The sequence below is a fragment of the Taeniopygia guttata genome, chromosome 1, assembly GCF_048771995.1.
Source record: "Taeniopygia guttata chromosome 1, bTaeGut7.mat, whole genome shotgun sequence".
Lineage (NCBI taxonomy): Eukaryota > Metazoa > Chordata > Aves > Passeriformes > Estrildidae > Taeniopygia > Taeniopygia guttata.
Genome location: NC_133024.1, coordinates 41148152 through 41163903, shown reverse-complemented (window position 1 = coordinate 41163903; position 15752 = coordinate 41148152). Strand labels below are relative to the sequence as shown.

General features: G+C 33.9%; 1 protein-coding gene across 2 annotated transcripts in view; it reads right to left on the bottom strand.

Annotated features, from left to right (window-relative positions):
• The window catches only part of DYNC2H1 (dynein cytoplasmic 2 heavy chain 1), a 143355-nt gene that overhangs the window by 52793 nt on the left and 74810 nt on the right, over positions 1-15752 (bottom strand). For both annotated transcript variants that reach the window (XM_030269960.4, XM_072927487.1), the window contains 8 exons: positions 14949-15080; positions 13525-13597; positions 11831-11991; positions 9807-9932; positions 6689-6799; positions 4724-4879; positions 2553-2628; positions 891-1102 (listed from right to left, as the gene is read on the bottom strand). In XM_030269960.4, the coding sequence (XP_030125820.4) occupies positions 891-1102; positions 2553-2628; positions 4724-4879; positions 6689-6799; positions 9807-9932; positions 11831-11991; positions 13525-13597; positions 14949-15080 (1047 nt within the window). The remainder of the gene's footprint in view (positions 1-890; positions 1103-2552; positions 2629-4723; positions 4880-6688; positions 6800-9806; positions 9933-11830; positions 11992-13524; positions 13598-14948; positions 15081-15752) is intronic.

The following is a 15752-nucleotide window of genomic DNA, read 5'->3' as shown; positions in this document are numbered from 1 at the left end:
ACTGAGGAAATACTACTTGAAGACCCAGAAATTTTTACGTACATAATCATTTAAGAAATTGAGAGATATTAAATGCTGTGCAGGCTAGAAAAAAGAATTAATCTACTTGATTATATTATCTACAGAACAGAGACCAGCCTGGTTTGTTTATGCCTTCTGTTTTTATGATATTAACATAGCACATCTATAGAAAAAAAAAAAAATAGTCACAACACAGTAATAGAAAAAACCCCAAACCAAACCTGAGCAGTCAGAATCCATGTAAAGAATGCAAAATCACAGCAATTTACTTTAACTGAGATAATACTATTTATATCCTTTCATATTAGAGGTCTAGTATTGAGTCCTCCATTGGAATGAAAGTGAATCTTAATCACAGTAAGAACTATAATTATATTGCAAAAGGACAGGGAGTGATCACTTGTTTAGACTGTTGAATTCCCTCTCTTTTACACTAGAGAAATACTGAAGGAGAATCAGATTCCATATTTATCACCAAATAAAATGTCCTATACCCTCCATGGCCTATCAACAGATTGTGAAAATATTGATACATTTTGGAAACAAGAAAGTGTCTTCAGATTTTCCTGTTTCATCCAGAAGTTGTAGGAATATTTAAAAAACACTTTTATGTTAATATTCTAATTATATAAGAACATAATTATATCTTTGTCATAAATTAACCCAATTTCTTTTACTCAATTCTTCGTAGCTAGGCTGCTCTACACCACAGTCCAATCAGATACCATAAAAAAGAATAGTAAACTGAAAGAGTTAATGCTCCACACAAAAGAGAAACAGAGGTATCCTTTGGATTGTAACTTGGGTTTTCTTCAAGAACAATTCTTGAAAATAAATTATTTATTAGGTGCTAGAAGATGAATACGTACCAAAATACTGCAGGAATTCGGTAAAGAGATCGAACATGGGAACGTACTCATCTTCTTGCCTCTGGCATTTAAACTGCCAATGAGTCGTGAATTGAAAAGCTGCTCCAAGTAGGACCGAAGAACTCTCATATCAAAATAATTATCTACACGACCTCCATAAATGGCATTTTCAAACAAGCCATGAACAAATTCCCACTGAAAATCTTTGGAACCTATGAATTAATTAAATAGTATTAGTTTTGTATCACTGAATAGCATTGCATTGTAAGCATTTCTTCTTGCCACTGCAGTTCTTCAGGGTAATAAGAAGACATGAACACATCAAATAATTAAATTTTAATTGTTCTTCTATATGACCAAATAGTAAAAGCTGCAGAAACTTGAAAGTATTTGTAAATATTTAGCAGTGAAAAAATGAACACTTAGTGTGTTGCAAATTAATTATTAGAAATTTTGCTTTAGACTTGAAGTGCTTTTTGAACTAATTGGTTATATGCATTTCAGAAATTATGCTATTAAAACTTTAATTTTGGGCTCCTTTGTCATAAATAAAATTTTATACATTATTTTCTACCATCTGATGTCATAACATAAACTGACTGATTAAACCAAAAGCAGATCATGCTTCACATAGGTAAGATTACTGGAAATGTCATCTTTCAAACACAAAGAGGTCCAGGATAGATACTTTGCAAATCATTACAAATCACACAACATAGCAAATAAATTTAAGCATGCTAATAATAATTTCCTGGTCAGATTGATGTTGTGTTAGATTACTCTGACACAACTATATCCCACAAGTTCAAAGTAACTTATTCTTCCTCCATTCTATGATAGTTGCCCAAAATAACTACATAGCACAATGATCTACTTGTATCTTATATAGCTCTCATGTGCAGGTGAAAGCTTGATCAGGAAAGTACTCCCTAAAGTCCCTTGAAAGAGGGAAGTGGCAATTACTTTAAGTGGGGGTTTACTGGTGGTAACTGTTGTTTCCTAATGCTTCATAAGAAAAGAATTTTTCACAGTACTAATTAATGATTATCATTGACAGTTAATGATTCAATCTCTTTACTTCACTGTGTGATTCAAGTCTGCACAACTAAGGTCTAATTTCAGAAGTACTAACCATCCACAAATCCCATCAGTCAATGATTATAAATTATCTCTACATATCAGTTCCTAACTTTACTTTGAAACTGTACAAAATGCAAGGAGTTAAAAAAAAATTACCTTTACCATATTAACTAATACTAGAAATTCCTACACTGGTTAATAGAACAATGAAGTGGGATCTATCTGATACTGAGTTTCAATATGAAGAATTCTTTCATATTCAGTTCATAGTCAATTCATTTATTCAATATTTAGGGGAACTCACACCGGGAAGGAATAGAGACACAAGAATTCATCTTACAGGCAGCCGTGTATTTCCTGTTTCTTCCCCTGGACTTAAGAGGCTGAGCAGCATACTCCCTGGGCACCAAGAATTATTGGTTTATCCAATCACTCAGAAATGGATTTATGATTCACTCTGTTTCTCTCGTTTTGCTTATTGATGATGAGCTCTACAGCATCTCCACTTTTACATGAGTGTTATAGAAAGATAAAGCTCTTCATGCAACATCCTAATGGGACTTTCCTTAAGAAGTGACTTACCCTCAAAGAGTCCATCAATAATGTCAAAACCAGCACGGAGATCAGACAAAGAAAATTCATAAAACTTGGTCCAACCCTACCATGAAAAGAAATCCAAAGAATTTAATTAGTGATCATTTGATCAGGAATGATCATGAAGTATCATGAAGGAATGACCATGAAGTACCAGTATCATGTTGTTACTGAATGCTGTATAACACTTAAGGAAAAAAGAAGCAATCTGTGTCCTCTAACGTGCATTTTTTGAAACATTCAATAGCGGTAGTATAAAAAAAAAAATTCAGTTGTAACAGTGCAATTAATTTTATATACTTACAAAAACCAGAATCTGTATAACACTTAAGGAAAAAAGAAGCAATCTGTGTCCTCTAACGTGCATTTTTTGAAACATTCAATAGCGGTAGTATAAAAAAAAAAATTCAGTTGTAACAGTGCAATTAATTTTATATACTTACAAAAACCAGAATCCATGGAGTATGAAAAACATAAACTTAAGGTTATTTCCTACCAATATTTACTTCAACTAAAACTTGATGACATCTGAGACTAGTTCATGCATGGAATTACAATTTTTTATTTCTGAGAGCCTTTTAGTATTTCAGTATACAGACAGGATTTTCACAAATATGACTGATTCTTCAAACATTGTCTTTAATCTACTCCCATCACCTTACTCCTTAATTCATGTTACTTCTTGTCTGACCAAAAAAATTATCAATTACTGCTACTAAAAATGGTGACCACCATATGCATATTTCAATCATTTGCAGTTTGTATCTCCTTTTTGTTCTTGGTACATTAGTTTTTATGTAGCAGGAATGCTACTGTATATCTAATTCTCACAAAAAGCTTTCAGTGTAAATGGATAAGTATAAATAAATACTGATATGTGACAAATCAGTTAGGAAATCCAGATTTGAAAGGCATGTCCTGTTGCTCTTTTTACAGTGTACTTTGATATGGATGATATAGCAACAGTGCACATGATTCACGATGAGAAATGCAAATGTGTCAGCAACACGCTCATGTCCAGTGAGATGAATACAGCCTGAGGTCAAGACTGCAGCTGTCCCATAGATCACAAAAAACTCTCAGCCAACCACCCTGAAGGTCATATTCTGGAAAGATGCTCCTAACAGTATCCATGTTGGGGTTTTTGGAGAGATCTGTACAGATCCAAAACAACTCAAAATTCATTATAAAATACAAGAGCTTCTACCTGAGATTAACTACAGTCCATCAATGTAGAAATTGGTAATCTTGAAATATAAACCCATCACTGTCTACATATTTATGTAGTGTAATTAATGATAGCACCAATCCTATCTTGTGCCACTTGCAAATCTGGTGCCAAATGAACACGGATTTGAAAAACAAACAAAGGAGAATTCATGTGTCAATTTAATACTTAAATTATTTTCACCTATTGTACTTCTTGAACACCATATTCAAAAGCCTGTTACTGCAAAAGGCAAAGAACCCTAAAAAAAATCACAAAGGCAAAACTAGCAAAAAGCTTTCAAACATTCCAGACTATGCCAGATCAAATCCTTCACATGACAGGGTAATTTCATATCTCATCTAAACAGAATAAAATGAACAAGACATAAAGCAGTTTGCTGTTTGGTGATTTTTTTTTGGTCTATTTAATTTAAGCATCTTGCAGCCAGAAAAAAAGTTCACTTTAATCAAAAATTTAGCTATGGCAAAAACACATCTCTGAAAATCATTATAATCCTCACAATAAATTAATGATTTCCCTTGCTCTTCCTTCTCCTTGACGGAGTTTGCATGAAGAAAGTGTAGACAATTTCATCTCCTCCTTCCCTCCAGTGTCTCTTTTTATTCAATTGTGTTTCCATAATATTTTTGCATATCCCAAGCGAACAGGATTCACATCATCTTTTCCACATTTCTGTAGCAGTATCACTTAGTCCATGAACCACAAAATAGCCCCATGCAGGCAGAAGCAATTTTCAAAGGGACAGGAACTGAGGTTACCAGGATCCTATTTTGCAATGAATTCAGAGACAATAAAGGCAGGCACCAGAAATACACAAGTTTTTCTCATTTCTGAATCTGATCCAACATAAACATGATGAAAAATGCTTCCAAGTATAAAAGCTAATAAATGGGGCAAATTTTTTAAAACATAGCAAATAAATTACTACCTGAGGGATATAATTTCTTCTTTCTTGGCATACAGCGTGAAACCATGCTAAACAGAAGAGAGAATGTGCTCTAGCTAAATTTCCCTTTTTGTTGATTTGCTCTGGTGTCCAAGATTCATAAGTTCGTAAGAGATTTTTTTTGAGGCCTGGAGGTGCCTGCATTGGAAGGAAAAACAATGTTCAAGACAGAAAACCTGGTATTTTTATGTGCTATTTTCTTAGATTATAACCTGGAATTTGTAACTTAATGAAATGACAAACAGTACTTAATAGAATAAAATTTAACAAGAAAAAAATATGTTTGTAATAAATGGCCTAACAATATTATGATTCTATAGTGAAAATAACATCAACATACTGAAGGAAAAAGTAACCAGGTAAGCAGAACCAACTTATAGGACTGTACTACATAAAAAGAACTTAGTGAAAGCATAGTACTCTATGAAAATACATTAAGTAAATGAAATATGAAAATATATAAAGTAAATTCAATTGTTTTCAATCAAAAGAATTTTTTTCTGATTTTACAACCTCAACTACCAATTACTTCTGTGATGTGATGGATGTCAAACTGCTTTATGACATCCGCACACTCTGTTAACTAGCATATAAATATGGTATGTATGTATGATAAAATGCCAGTTCTCATATTTAGTGGTAGGTAATGCTCACAAGCACTAGAAATAACTGCATTTAAGGTGTAGGCAGTAACCAAAATTACCGTGCTTAAAAGTAAAAACAACTGGATACTCAGTCATTCTCAAATTATTTGCAAGTCTGAAGGCAAACATATATTTTAAATATATTTAAATTTAAATTTTGTGTTTCTAAATGTTTGTTGCTCTTTCTTTCTTTTGAAAAATGGCTCTAAGTGTTTCCATAAGATTACCATGGTTGATTCTGAAAAATAATTGTAAAATATTGTAGTAAATTGACTTTTTTTTTTTAATATCTGTATCTTCATTGGTAACACTCTACATACACTGGAACATACTACAACCATGTAATAATCAAATATCATTTGCCAAGTCATTGCCTATCATTGTTCTTTCATGGTAACAAAATATTTACTGCCACTGGAAAGGAAACAAAAATATTTAGAATATTGCATTTGTGCAAAGTTCCAATTATTCCAAAGACAGTGGAATGAGTAACAGTCCTGCAGTTTCTGTACCATTGAAGACCTCAATATACACAAGAAGGTACTGCAAAAAATTTAAAATACATGCAGCCAATGTAAAAGTGTAGCTATTTCAGCTTCTTGAAAGTCAGCAACATTGGACTCTTACAGGTCCAAGTTTCCTGGACTAGCTGCAGGAAAAATCTCCACACTCCATTATCAATGGAAGACTTATGAGCACTCCTACTAATGATTTCCATTTTGGACATCACCGCTTAAGTGCATTTGTGATTAGACGACTTTCCAATCAGTTGGAGGAACATGGTCCCAAATTAAAAGCTGATCCATTTCAAATACAAAGCTCTCAGTTTTGAGTAAAGGCTTTTAACTGTATGTTCTGCTGTATGGAAGGAGACCTATTTTTTGTTGAAAGAGTCCAGTGAATATAAAGGTCTAAGGCCAAAAAGGAAAATAAGGAAGAGAAAGTGGGATTCTCTGATCTTCAGATGAGGCTATTCATCAAGGAGAAATTCCTTGTTTTCCATCCATGTAACAACATTTGTGTAGATTTTTGTTTTTAAGAAGAAGTGATTAAATGTACAAAATACTCTGGAGCACAAAACAGAACAACTAATTCTTCTATGAAAACTTACTTTCAGTTCATACTTATAATTGTAAAAGCATCTAGGAAAAAAAAAATCTTTCAAAGTAAACTCATATGTTTTGTATTACACGTAACTGAAATATAAGGTAAAACCATTTATACTATCTAAACATATAGTTTGCTATACAGCAAGGTTCACTCAATGTAAGAATCTAATAAAAGCTTTCAAAACAGATCTTACTTCATAAGTTATTTTCAGACTTGATTGAAGCAAAATCGGAGTGAAGTTTGGATGGACTTCCGTAGTAAGCCAAAGACGAAAGTTTGGTTGAGGATGTAATGTATTCAGTTCCTATTAAGGAGATGTTATATAGTGAAATAGGCTTTTATAAATAGAACAGTATTTATAAAATTATAATATTCTGGATTAGAAAGTTAGGCTTATCTAAAAAAATCAACAGTTGCTTGTACACATAAGGTTATAGTTCAAGATGCGTTGCCTCCACCACACATTCTATATCATTGCTGTGGTCAAATCTGAAGTTCATCCTAACTGTGTCAAAACATTTGCACCTTCCTTTTAGATACTAAATTGAGGACATAAAAATATAGAGCGGTTCTTTACTTCTTTTAAGTACAATAACACCAGAAGGCTACATCAAAAATTATGAAGGCTTGCAATGTGGGCTGCATATCAAAAACAGATTTCAATGACTTTCAACACTAGTATAGCCGTATTAATTTCTTTTTCTTCAAGTATTTGCTCTATGAACCCTTCAAGTATCATGATTCACAGAAAACTGAAGATTGGAAAATTGAGTTCTAAGAGAAATACTGTCAAAATTTATTTCAAATATAAAGGCTTCACAAAAATATATAATTATTGAATATATGGTAACACAGTGCTAGTGCTTTATGCTCAGTCGAAACCCACGCATTTGTCATCAAAGATACCAAAGTTGCCTGACAAGCGGTTTCAGAACAAAGTCAACAGTTTTGTGTATGTACGTTGGAAGAAGCATAGCTCAGAAACCTCTTGAAAGGCTTTCTCAGAAGCCATTCGTTCTGATAATCTCTAGAGCATAATTATTATCACTTTGTTTTCAGTGTTTTTAGTAAAGAAAATAATCTGAAAAACCGTTACTTGTTCAGCTATTTAAGCAAAATGACAACTACAACTGGTACATAGAATAATGGAATTGTGAAGCTTGGAAGGAACCACCAGAGACTGCCTAGTCCAAATCTGTGCTCAAAGCAGAACCAGACACAAGTTGCCCAGACCTGCAGCCAGTCAGGTTTTCAGTATCTACAAGGATGGAGTCTCCGCAGCTTCTCTGGGTAACCTGTTTCAGCGTTTGACCACCCTCACACTAAAATAAGTTTTATCATATATTTAAATAGTACTTTCTGTATTTTAGTTTATGCCTATGGCCTCTTGTCCTGTCATGGGATATCACCGAAAAGGTTCTGTCTCAGTCTTCTTTACTCTTTCCCATTAGCCGGTACACAAAATACTAGGATTCCCCCTGAGCCTTCTCTTTCCCAGGCTGAACAGTTCCAGTTCACTCTGTTTCTCTTTGTATGATACATGTTCCAGTTCCTTCATGACCTCTGCAGCCCTTTACTGAACTGGTTCCAGTAAGCCCATGTCTCTGCTGCATTGGCTAGCCAAGTAGTGGACACAGAACTCCAGGTGCATCTCACTAGTGCTGAGGGGAAGGACAACCTCCCTCCATCTGCTGGCAACACTGCCTAAAACCCAGGATGCCCAGGATGCCAGTGGTCTTTGCTGCAAAGTCATTTTGCTGGCTCACGGTCCCCTTCTTACCCACCAGGACTCCCAGATTTTTTCTGCCAAGGTGGTTTTCAGCCAGTTTGTCCCCAGACTATTTGGGTGGCCGAAGTTACTCCTTCTCATGAGAAGCACATGCCATTTCCCTTTGCTCAACTTCACAAGGTTCTTGCCAGCCTATTTCTCCAGTCTATTAAGGTCCTTTTGAATGAAATTTCGCTCATCTGTTACAGCAATCATTTCCCTCAGGTTTTTATCATCTTTGTTTGCTGAGGATGCACTGTGTTCCATTATTCACCTCATTAATTAGGATGTTAAACAATGTTGGCCACAGTACCAATGCCTAGAGAACAGTGCTGATGACTAGTTCCAACTGGATTTTTTAATGATGAAAGTAACTCTTTGAGTTACATGATTAGGCAAGTTTTCAATCTACTGCACTGTGGTACACTTGGGTCCAAATTCAAAGACTGTTAGAACTGAATTTCTGCACCTGGATGGAACTGACTGATGAATATGCAGCAGTCTCTTGAGAGGATGTTCCAATGTAAGAATTACATAGCCTCCCACTTGCTAATGGTATGTAAAACAGGCAAGGGGATGTGCAGAGTCAAACATCAGCAAATATTAGTCTATATTAAGCTCAGCAAGAAGTTTAACACATTCGGTATTACGTTCGTGCAGAAAGAGTAAGACCCTCCTGACACATATGCATATTTTAATACTTACAAGATCTGAAATTTTGTATTCAGCAAGGAGCTTACAAACATTTAATTACTGTTGACTGCCTTGTTCAGACTACATGACACACATCAGCATTATCTTGCTTTCCCTTTCCGTTTTTTCAGAATGGATTATAGGAATGCCGAAGGTACAGCCACATGGTTACTGCTACACCAATGACAGACTCCAACTTCACATCCATGGACCATGCTTCACAAAAATCAATGAAAACTGGAAAATTAAGACTGTAGCAACTGTTAAAGGAATTCTAGGATTTTCTTCTGACTTTATTTGTTTTAAGGATTTTGTGGTGATGTACATGAAAAGTATATCACATAAGATCAATTTTAGTTAGCAAGTTAGTGATTTCATATGCCATAAGTATGTGTTTCTATAAAATATGAGACATTTTAATTTCAAATTAACAAAAACCTCCTAATGACTCAGCCTGAGTCGGCACTTAAAAAAGAAGAACTACTAAAAAGAAAGTCCTAGAACTACGGGAGAAAAAATTAAATTTAAGCATACATAGATTCATGTTACATACATAGTTAATGAAAAAAGATGGGTAGTATCCCATAAAATACCAGAAGTTCTAACTGGAGCATTTACTCACTCATTGTGGTAGAAACACTGTACATTGTATGAAAATTAAAGCACTCACACAAAGAAGAGTGCTGCTTTGATCTGAAGCAGTTCACCTTATGCACAACTGAGAAAACCACAAAAGTATATTTTTAAACTGCAATTTTAAACATCACCATGGAAATGCCTGGAATGCTTCAGAAATGTTGAATACTAATTTTGTCTGGTTCCCTGTATCATCTTCTCTATCTACCCTCACCTTCTCCAATACAGGAAGCCAAGATGTAACCAGATGCAGATTCTTCAAACACAGCCATTCTCCATTCCGAGCACATTCTCTTAAAGTTTGAAGAGCCAGGTCAGCTTGGCCCTGGCCCATGGCAATCTGAAATGGCAGACACAGTTGTATCAGGAATCTCTCATACCTCATTTAACAGTTAAATACAAAATCATGTTTTCAAGTTAGGATACATACATTAAAAAAAAGAGTGCTAAAGACAACCAGAATTTTCTCTAATATGATAAGTTACTAAAGTAGGGAAAATATTAAGGAAAACAAGTTTTTCTTTGCAACTTGTCTAGCCAGTTTCTGTACAACATTACCTAGTCTTTTAATGGGAAAAAACATACATCACTTGGTGATAGTGATTGTATTCCTTGGGAAGTCAAAAAATAATTTAAATAACAAGGACTAAACTGCATTACTGCAGAACTGCAAAAATAAGAGATAAATGAGAACTAAGTTTCTTTAGACTAGAAGTTAGGAGTACTTCCTTTAAAGAGAAATACTCAGTTTTGCTGGGATTTATCAATAGCTTAACATATCCTCCTTTCTTCACTTTTTATAGTACCATATTATTTCTACCTTACAATCCATTTGGAAGATAAAGATAACAAAAAACCCCGAACCAAACAAGTCGAAAATAAAGAGGTTTTAATCAATGTGAAAAGTCTTGTCTTTGCATTATGATTCTCTGACTAAGTAGAACTGAGTATAATCTCTTAAAATAATTGAAAATAGCCAAAAGAAGACAACTGAAACTCACTAGCAAATAGTAGCAAACAGCACAAATTTAGCACTCTGTTCTTTATCCCATGCAAGAAATAAATCAACAGAGAAGAAAATTTTATCTTTTATGTTCTATTCAAATTACATGAGAAAGTGTAGGAAAAAATAACAAAAAGTATTATCATTAGTGTAACATCTTTCAGGTGATTTAACTTTGAGTCCTGATCCCTAACCGAATACCATACTATGATACATTTTGAAAGTCCAACATATAAAGGATATCTGGAGATAAACATGAAAATCCATGTGGCAGAGTAAGAAATATGTATTCTGCAATGTTCACAACTACATAAGACAGCAGCAGGATCCAAATATTTACAGTTTGATGGGAAAAATATATCAGTTTATGTTCCAGGAAAGGAACAACTTCAAGGACTATTTAAAAGTAACATTAAACTTGACATTTTCCATTTCTATGCTACCCAGTTATCAGCTGGATAACAACTTCCCTCCTCTTAATATGTCAAATAACAGAAAGAAATAATATTTTTCAGAAAGTTATAGAGCCCATTGGTACTGTGTATTGGGAATATAGGAAACCATTTGATTAATATAATTTTAATTCGAATAGATCCTGGAAGGTATCTAGTCCAATCTCCTGCTCAAAGTAGGGCAAGGTATGAAAGATTAAATCAGGAGCTAAGGCTTTTGTCCAGCAGATTCTTGGAAGCCTTCAAGGATGTAAAATTTTTCAAAATATTTTACAGATTTTCTCAAAATACCTAAGTATTCACAAACACTGAACACCTGATTTATGTTTTCTATTGAAGAAAGAAATGTGCAAATCCTATAAGCAGAGGAAATTATGAAGTCTAGTTTTTAGTGGGCTTTGTTTCAATCACGTCATACTAAAAAAGATAATGCTGCAGCATTATATATATATATATATAATGTATAACAATGTATAACAGCTATATATAACAATTCTCAGCCTCTTTTGTTCTTTTCCCTCCATCTTCTCATTTTTTCCTCTCCACACTGGAGGAATGTCTCTTGTTTGGATTCTGCTTCTGTGAGCATGACTAATCTCTTCTCCAGCCCATTTTGCCAGTGGAATGAGATGTTAGTGTCAAGACAGGTGGAAACAACAAAACACCACAGACATCAAATGATGATTTTACTTACTAACTTCCTTGGAAAACAAAATAAAACAGATATTACTACAAAATTTTACACATTGTGGTTTTTAATCACTACACTTATTGAAGACTGACCTGATGGTAGCACTCAGTATTTCTTTCAACACTGGCAAGTTCCTGTAATTCTTGAGAAGGATCAGCACCAGGAGAAATTATTATCAAGATGGGCTCAATTTCCAGTGTCTCTTTATACAGACGTTTCATATTCAGAGGCGATGGAGATAATTCTTTAATTCCTATAATTAGAATTAGAATTATTATGGAAATAAAGTGACTATACATGATGGAGTGCTTCATTATCCACTCTAGAGTTCATCGGGCTGTCAAGAGTTCTGTTCAGCAGACACCATAAAATTAGTTTTAAAATGAAGGAAATATCCTTACAACATGCAGGTAGGTATAAGGCACCCCATATTGAGAAGAAAAGTATTTCTGGATTTCCAGCTTGACAAATTGCAGTCTTTATTTGGAGTGCAGTCTTGAGGAAAATACAAAAAGAGAGGAGTGGAATGAGAAGCTGTTATTTACTAAAAGTAATTGCAGTGTCTATGTCCACATGCAGAACTTCTCTCCTTACTGCCTTGAGAGCCTTAATAATTCAACTTGGTACTATGATTACTTACATCTATTATTTGTTTTAATATACAACTTAAATGTCTAGAATGTTGACCTAGTAAAGGCAAGGTATTTGTACATGAGGCCAAAGATACATGTATAAGTGTATCATAAATTAAATAGTGTTAAACACATATTTTCGTGCATCTTTAGACCAACATTTAACCAGTGAAGCATTGGGTGCAACAGGAAATTACAACATACAATGAGACAGAAGAGCCCAAATCAGTGACATCTACGCCACAACTACTAAAATATGCAATACGCACTTCCTTGAGGACGCAGTCTGTTTTCAGACTTGAGCTACTGTATGTTGCACATAGAACAATGCTATTTCATTTGTACTATAGAATCATGGAACAGTTTGTATTGGGACCCCAAAGATCATCTTGTTCCAACCCCCCCACCATGGACCATGAGCCAATTTTGAGCAACAAATAATGTCCACAGACAGCATAAGGAAGTAAGATAAAGTGATTTTTAAAACTTACAGTGCCCACCCCGATGAGACACTCAAAACTGCTAAAAACTGAAGGAAGGTTTTTGTGTGTTTTACTGCAATATTAAGATTATTTTGTATACACATTACAAACTTTGGATATAATAGACATGAGAGAGGAAACTGACTGACTAGAATAAATAGAAACCTGTACCATCAAATCACTCTAAATCATATGTATTTTTAAGCAGACAGTAAAAAGTATTACAGACCAACAGTTCTATAAAAATGACTGATATTAATGAAATGATCTTTTGAGACTCAATTTGAGACTCAAACCTAATGGTCTTTAAATGGTAAATTACATAAAATAATATTTATGGAAAATCTGAGTCTTAAAAAGAGTGCTGCAGTATAAAACTTCAAGAAAACTAGTTATCTTCCTTTCTTGATGACTCTGGTGTTCAAGAATTAATTAAAAGAATTTGACAGGTCTTTTGATTATATTTTCAATCACTGTGCAGAATAAACCAAACAATTTTAAAAGCACTTTTAAGAATATTTTAAAAGAACAAAATCAGCAAACCATTTACAGCATATTTTCATATGCTAAAACTTAAGAATTCCATAAGAACTATAATATAAAAGAGAAACATAGGACAAAAAAAGTTATTTAATTGTTGTGCTGAAATACTCTGGTGAAAATTTAACTTACCTAGGGTTTTACATGCAAAAAGAGCCATGGCACTCTGTAGTCTGTCTGGTCTGACAGCCTGGACCACAAGTACCTTAAAATAAAATATATTCAGAAAAGCATATAGTGATAATTTAAAATGCAAGACTTTTCTAAGAAGGATGAATTCTTTGAATATATCTTCAGAACAAAGTTATCTTCTCTGAATATAGTGAGATAGTTGATCATTCAAAGATAATCTACTGTAATTGTTCTTTTGTAAGTAGCTTGTTCTATCAATAGAATCAGAAGATAGATCTATACCTAATGTCTCCTTGTAAGGTATAAACTTTTCTACAATATTTTAGAAGAAAAGTAGCTATGTGGGTAGCTAGAATGACAGAAAGCACACTTAGCTTTATATTAGCATCTAAATTCTGCACACATATATAGGCAGCAATGTCCTATTTGGAAGATAAATATTTCTGGTTTCAGTTCAAACTAACTTATGAGTGGCATATTAATCTAAAAATGTAGTTTCAATATATTTCATAAACAGGAAATTCTTAATACTTTCTGTACAAGAAAAAAGATGCACTTATCATTGCAAATTTACTTTCCTATAAATGCAGACATTTTCTGATAACACACTGCACACATAAGAAATGGTCTTCAGCATGTCATTGAATCAAATATGACTCAGACAAATTCCCTTCCAAAATGGTTTGTTCCTAAATTGCATGCATGCTATTTCAGAAATTTTCCTCCTCCACAAAAAACTCCAAATAGAAAATAGCTCTAAGAGCCAATCAACATGGAACTACATGGTCTAACACCCCGTCCTTTCTCTGGATGTTTTCATGTAAAGTAACTTCAAAAGAAAAATCACAGCATCATTTGAAAGTAAATAACAACATCTTTTTTTCCATAAACACAAAAGTGGTTACATTTTTCTTTTCCAGTGGAAAACAACCCTCAGACTGAGGAAGGAACTTGCCGTTTCCATATTTTTGGTGTGTTCTTTATCACCAGGTTTTCAGAAGTCATTTTTCACTTCTTCTATTCTAGAGAAGCAAAGGCTGCTACTGCATTTTGTGTCAGATGTGTGACTTTGCACATTCAGTGATGTAAGACGCTCAACGAGCTGACACATCCAGCAGTAACAAAGCACCCATGAAAGTATTTTAATACCGCTTCATAAAATTAATTCTGTGCGTATTTCTAAAGAATTTGTTATCTTAGAGAGTATACTCAGTTGCAGCTAATATATCAACACTAAAAAGACTCAGATAACAGAGAAATAATATGCACTACAGTAACAAAAATATATACTTCTTAGATTAAAAAAACTAGTTAAACTGCAGGACAGTGCAGATACTGTCACTGCTTATAATTCAACCAGGCCTGGATCTAAAATTTACTTTCACTGCTGAACTAATAATTAATATTATGAATGGAAAGATTACCTGCTGAAACAAGGAAATTCTTTTTACAACAGGAGATGGAAAGTCTTGTTCACATACAGAGCTCTGAGAAAAAGTGTGCCACAGACTTTCATCTTCAAAGCAAAGTGTCTGATAGAGACCTGGGAGAGAAAGCTACAAAACAAATAGTGTAGATTTAACCATAAAGAAGAATAGCCATTTGGGCATTGTATATTTTAATATATTTCCAAGTATCACTATGACCACTGCTGTGCAAATCACAAAATTCAATTTTATCCTTGGAGTTAGAGAAGACAACAGTACATTTTAAAATTAACCACTTGTTTATCTATTCCCTGGAAAAACTAACTCTATATTTGCACTATCATTTTAGTTTATAACCTTAAGGTTCTTTCATTTTAAACTTTGGGCTTTAAGTCCTTTTCTCTAATGATGATCTGCTATCTGGTATCAGTAATGGCATGCTACTGATTCACTCAGTTACTCTATTTCCGTCTGTTCATTTGTTTAAACCTCTAACTATTATGCTTGCCACACCATTATTGCAATTGTTCCTGATTCCTGGTTAAAGAGAAATAAAACAGTGAACTCTGGGTTTAGCAAAAAATGCCCTTGCCGAAGAGCAGTCAAGTTTTTTTTTGCTGCTGAGCTACATGCAAGAGGAGAAGAGGCTAAGACAGAATTTCAGGACTAGTATTTTCCTTTAGTTCCCCTCAGGATCAGAGAACTTCAACATTGACCAATGCAAGAAAGAGTTTTTTTTTAGTTCAGTCTGAGCAATCACAAACTCTAAAACATCTATAAACATATACAAAGAAATCTGAT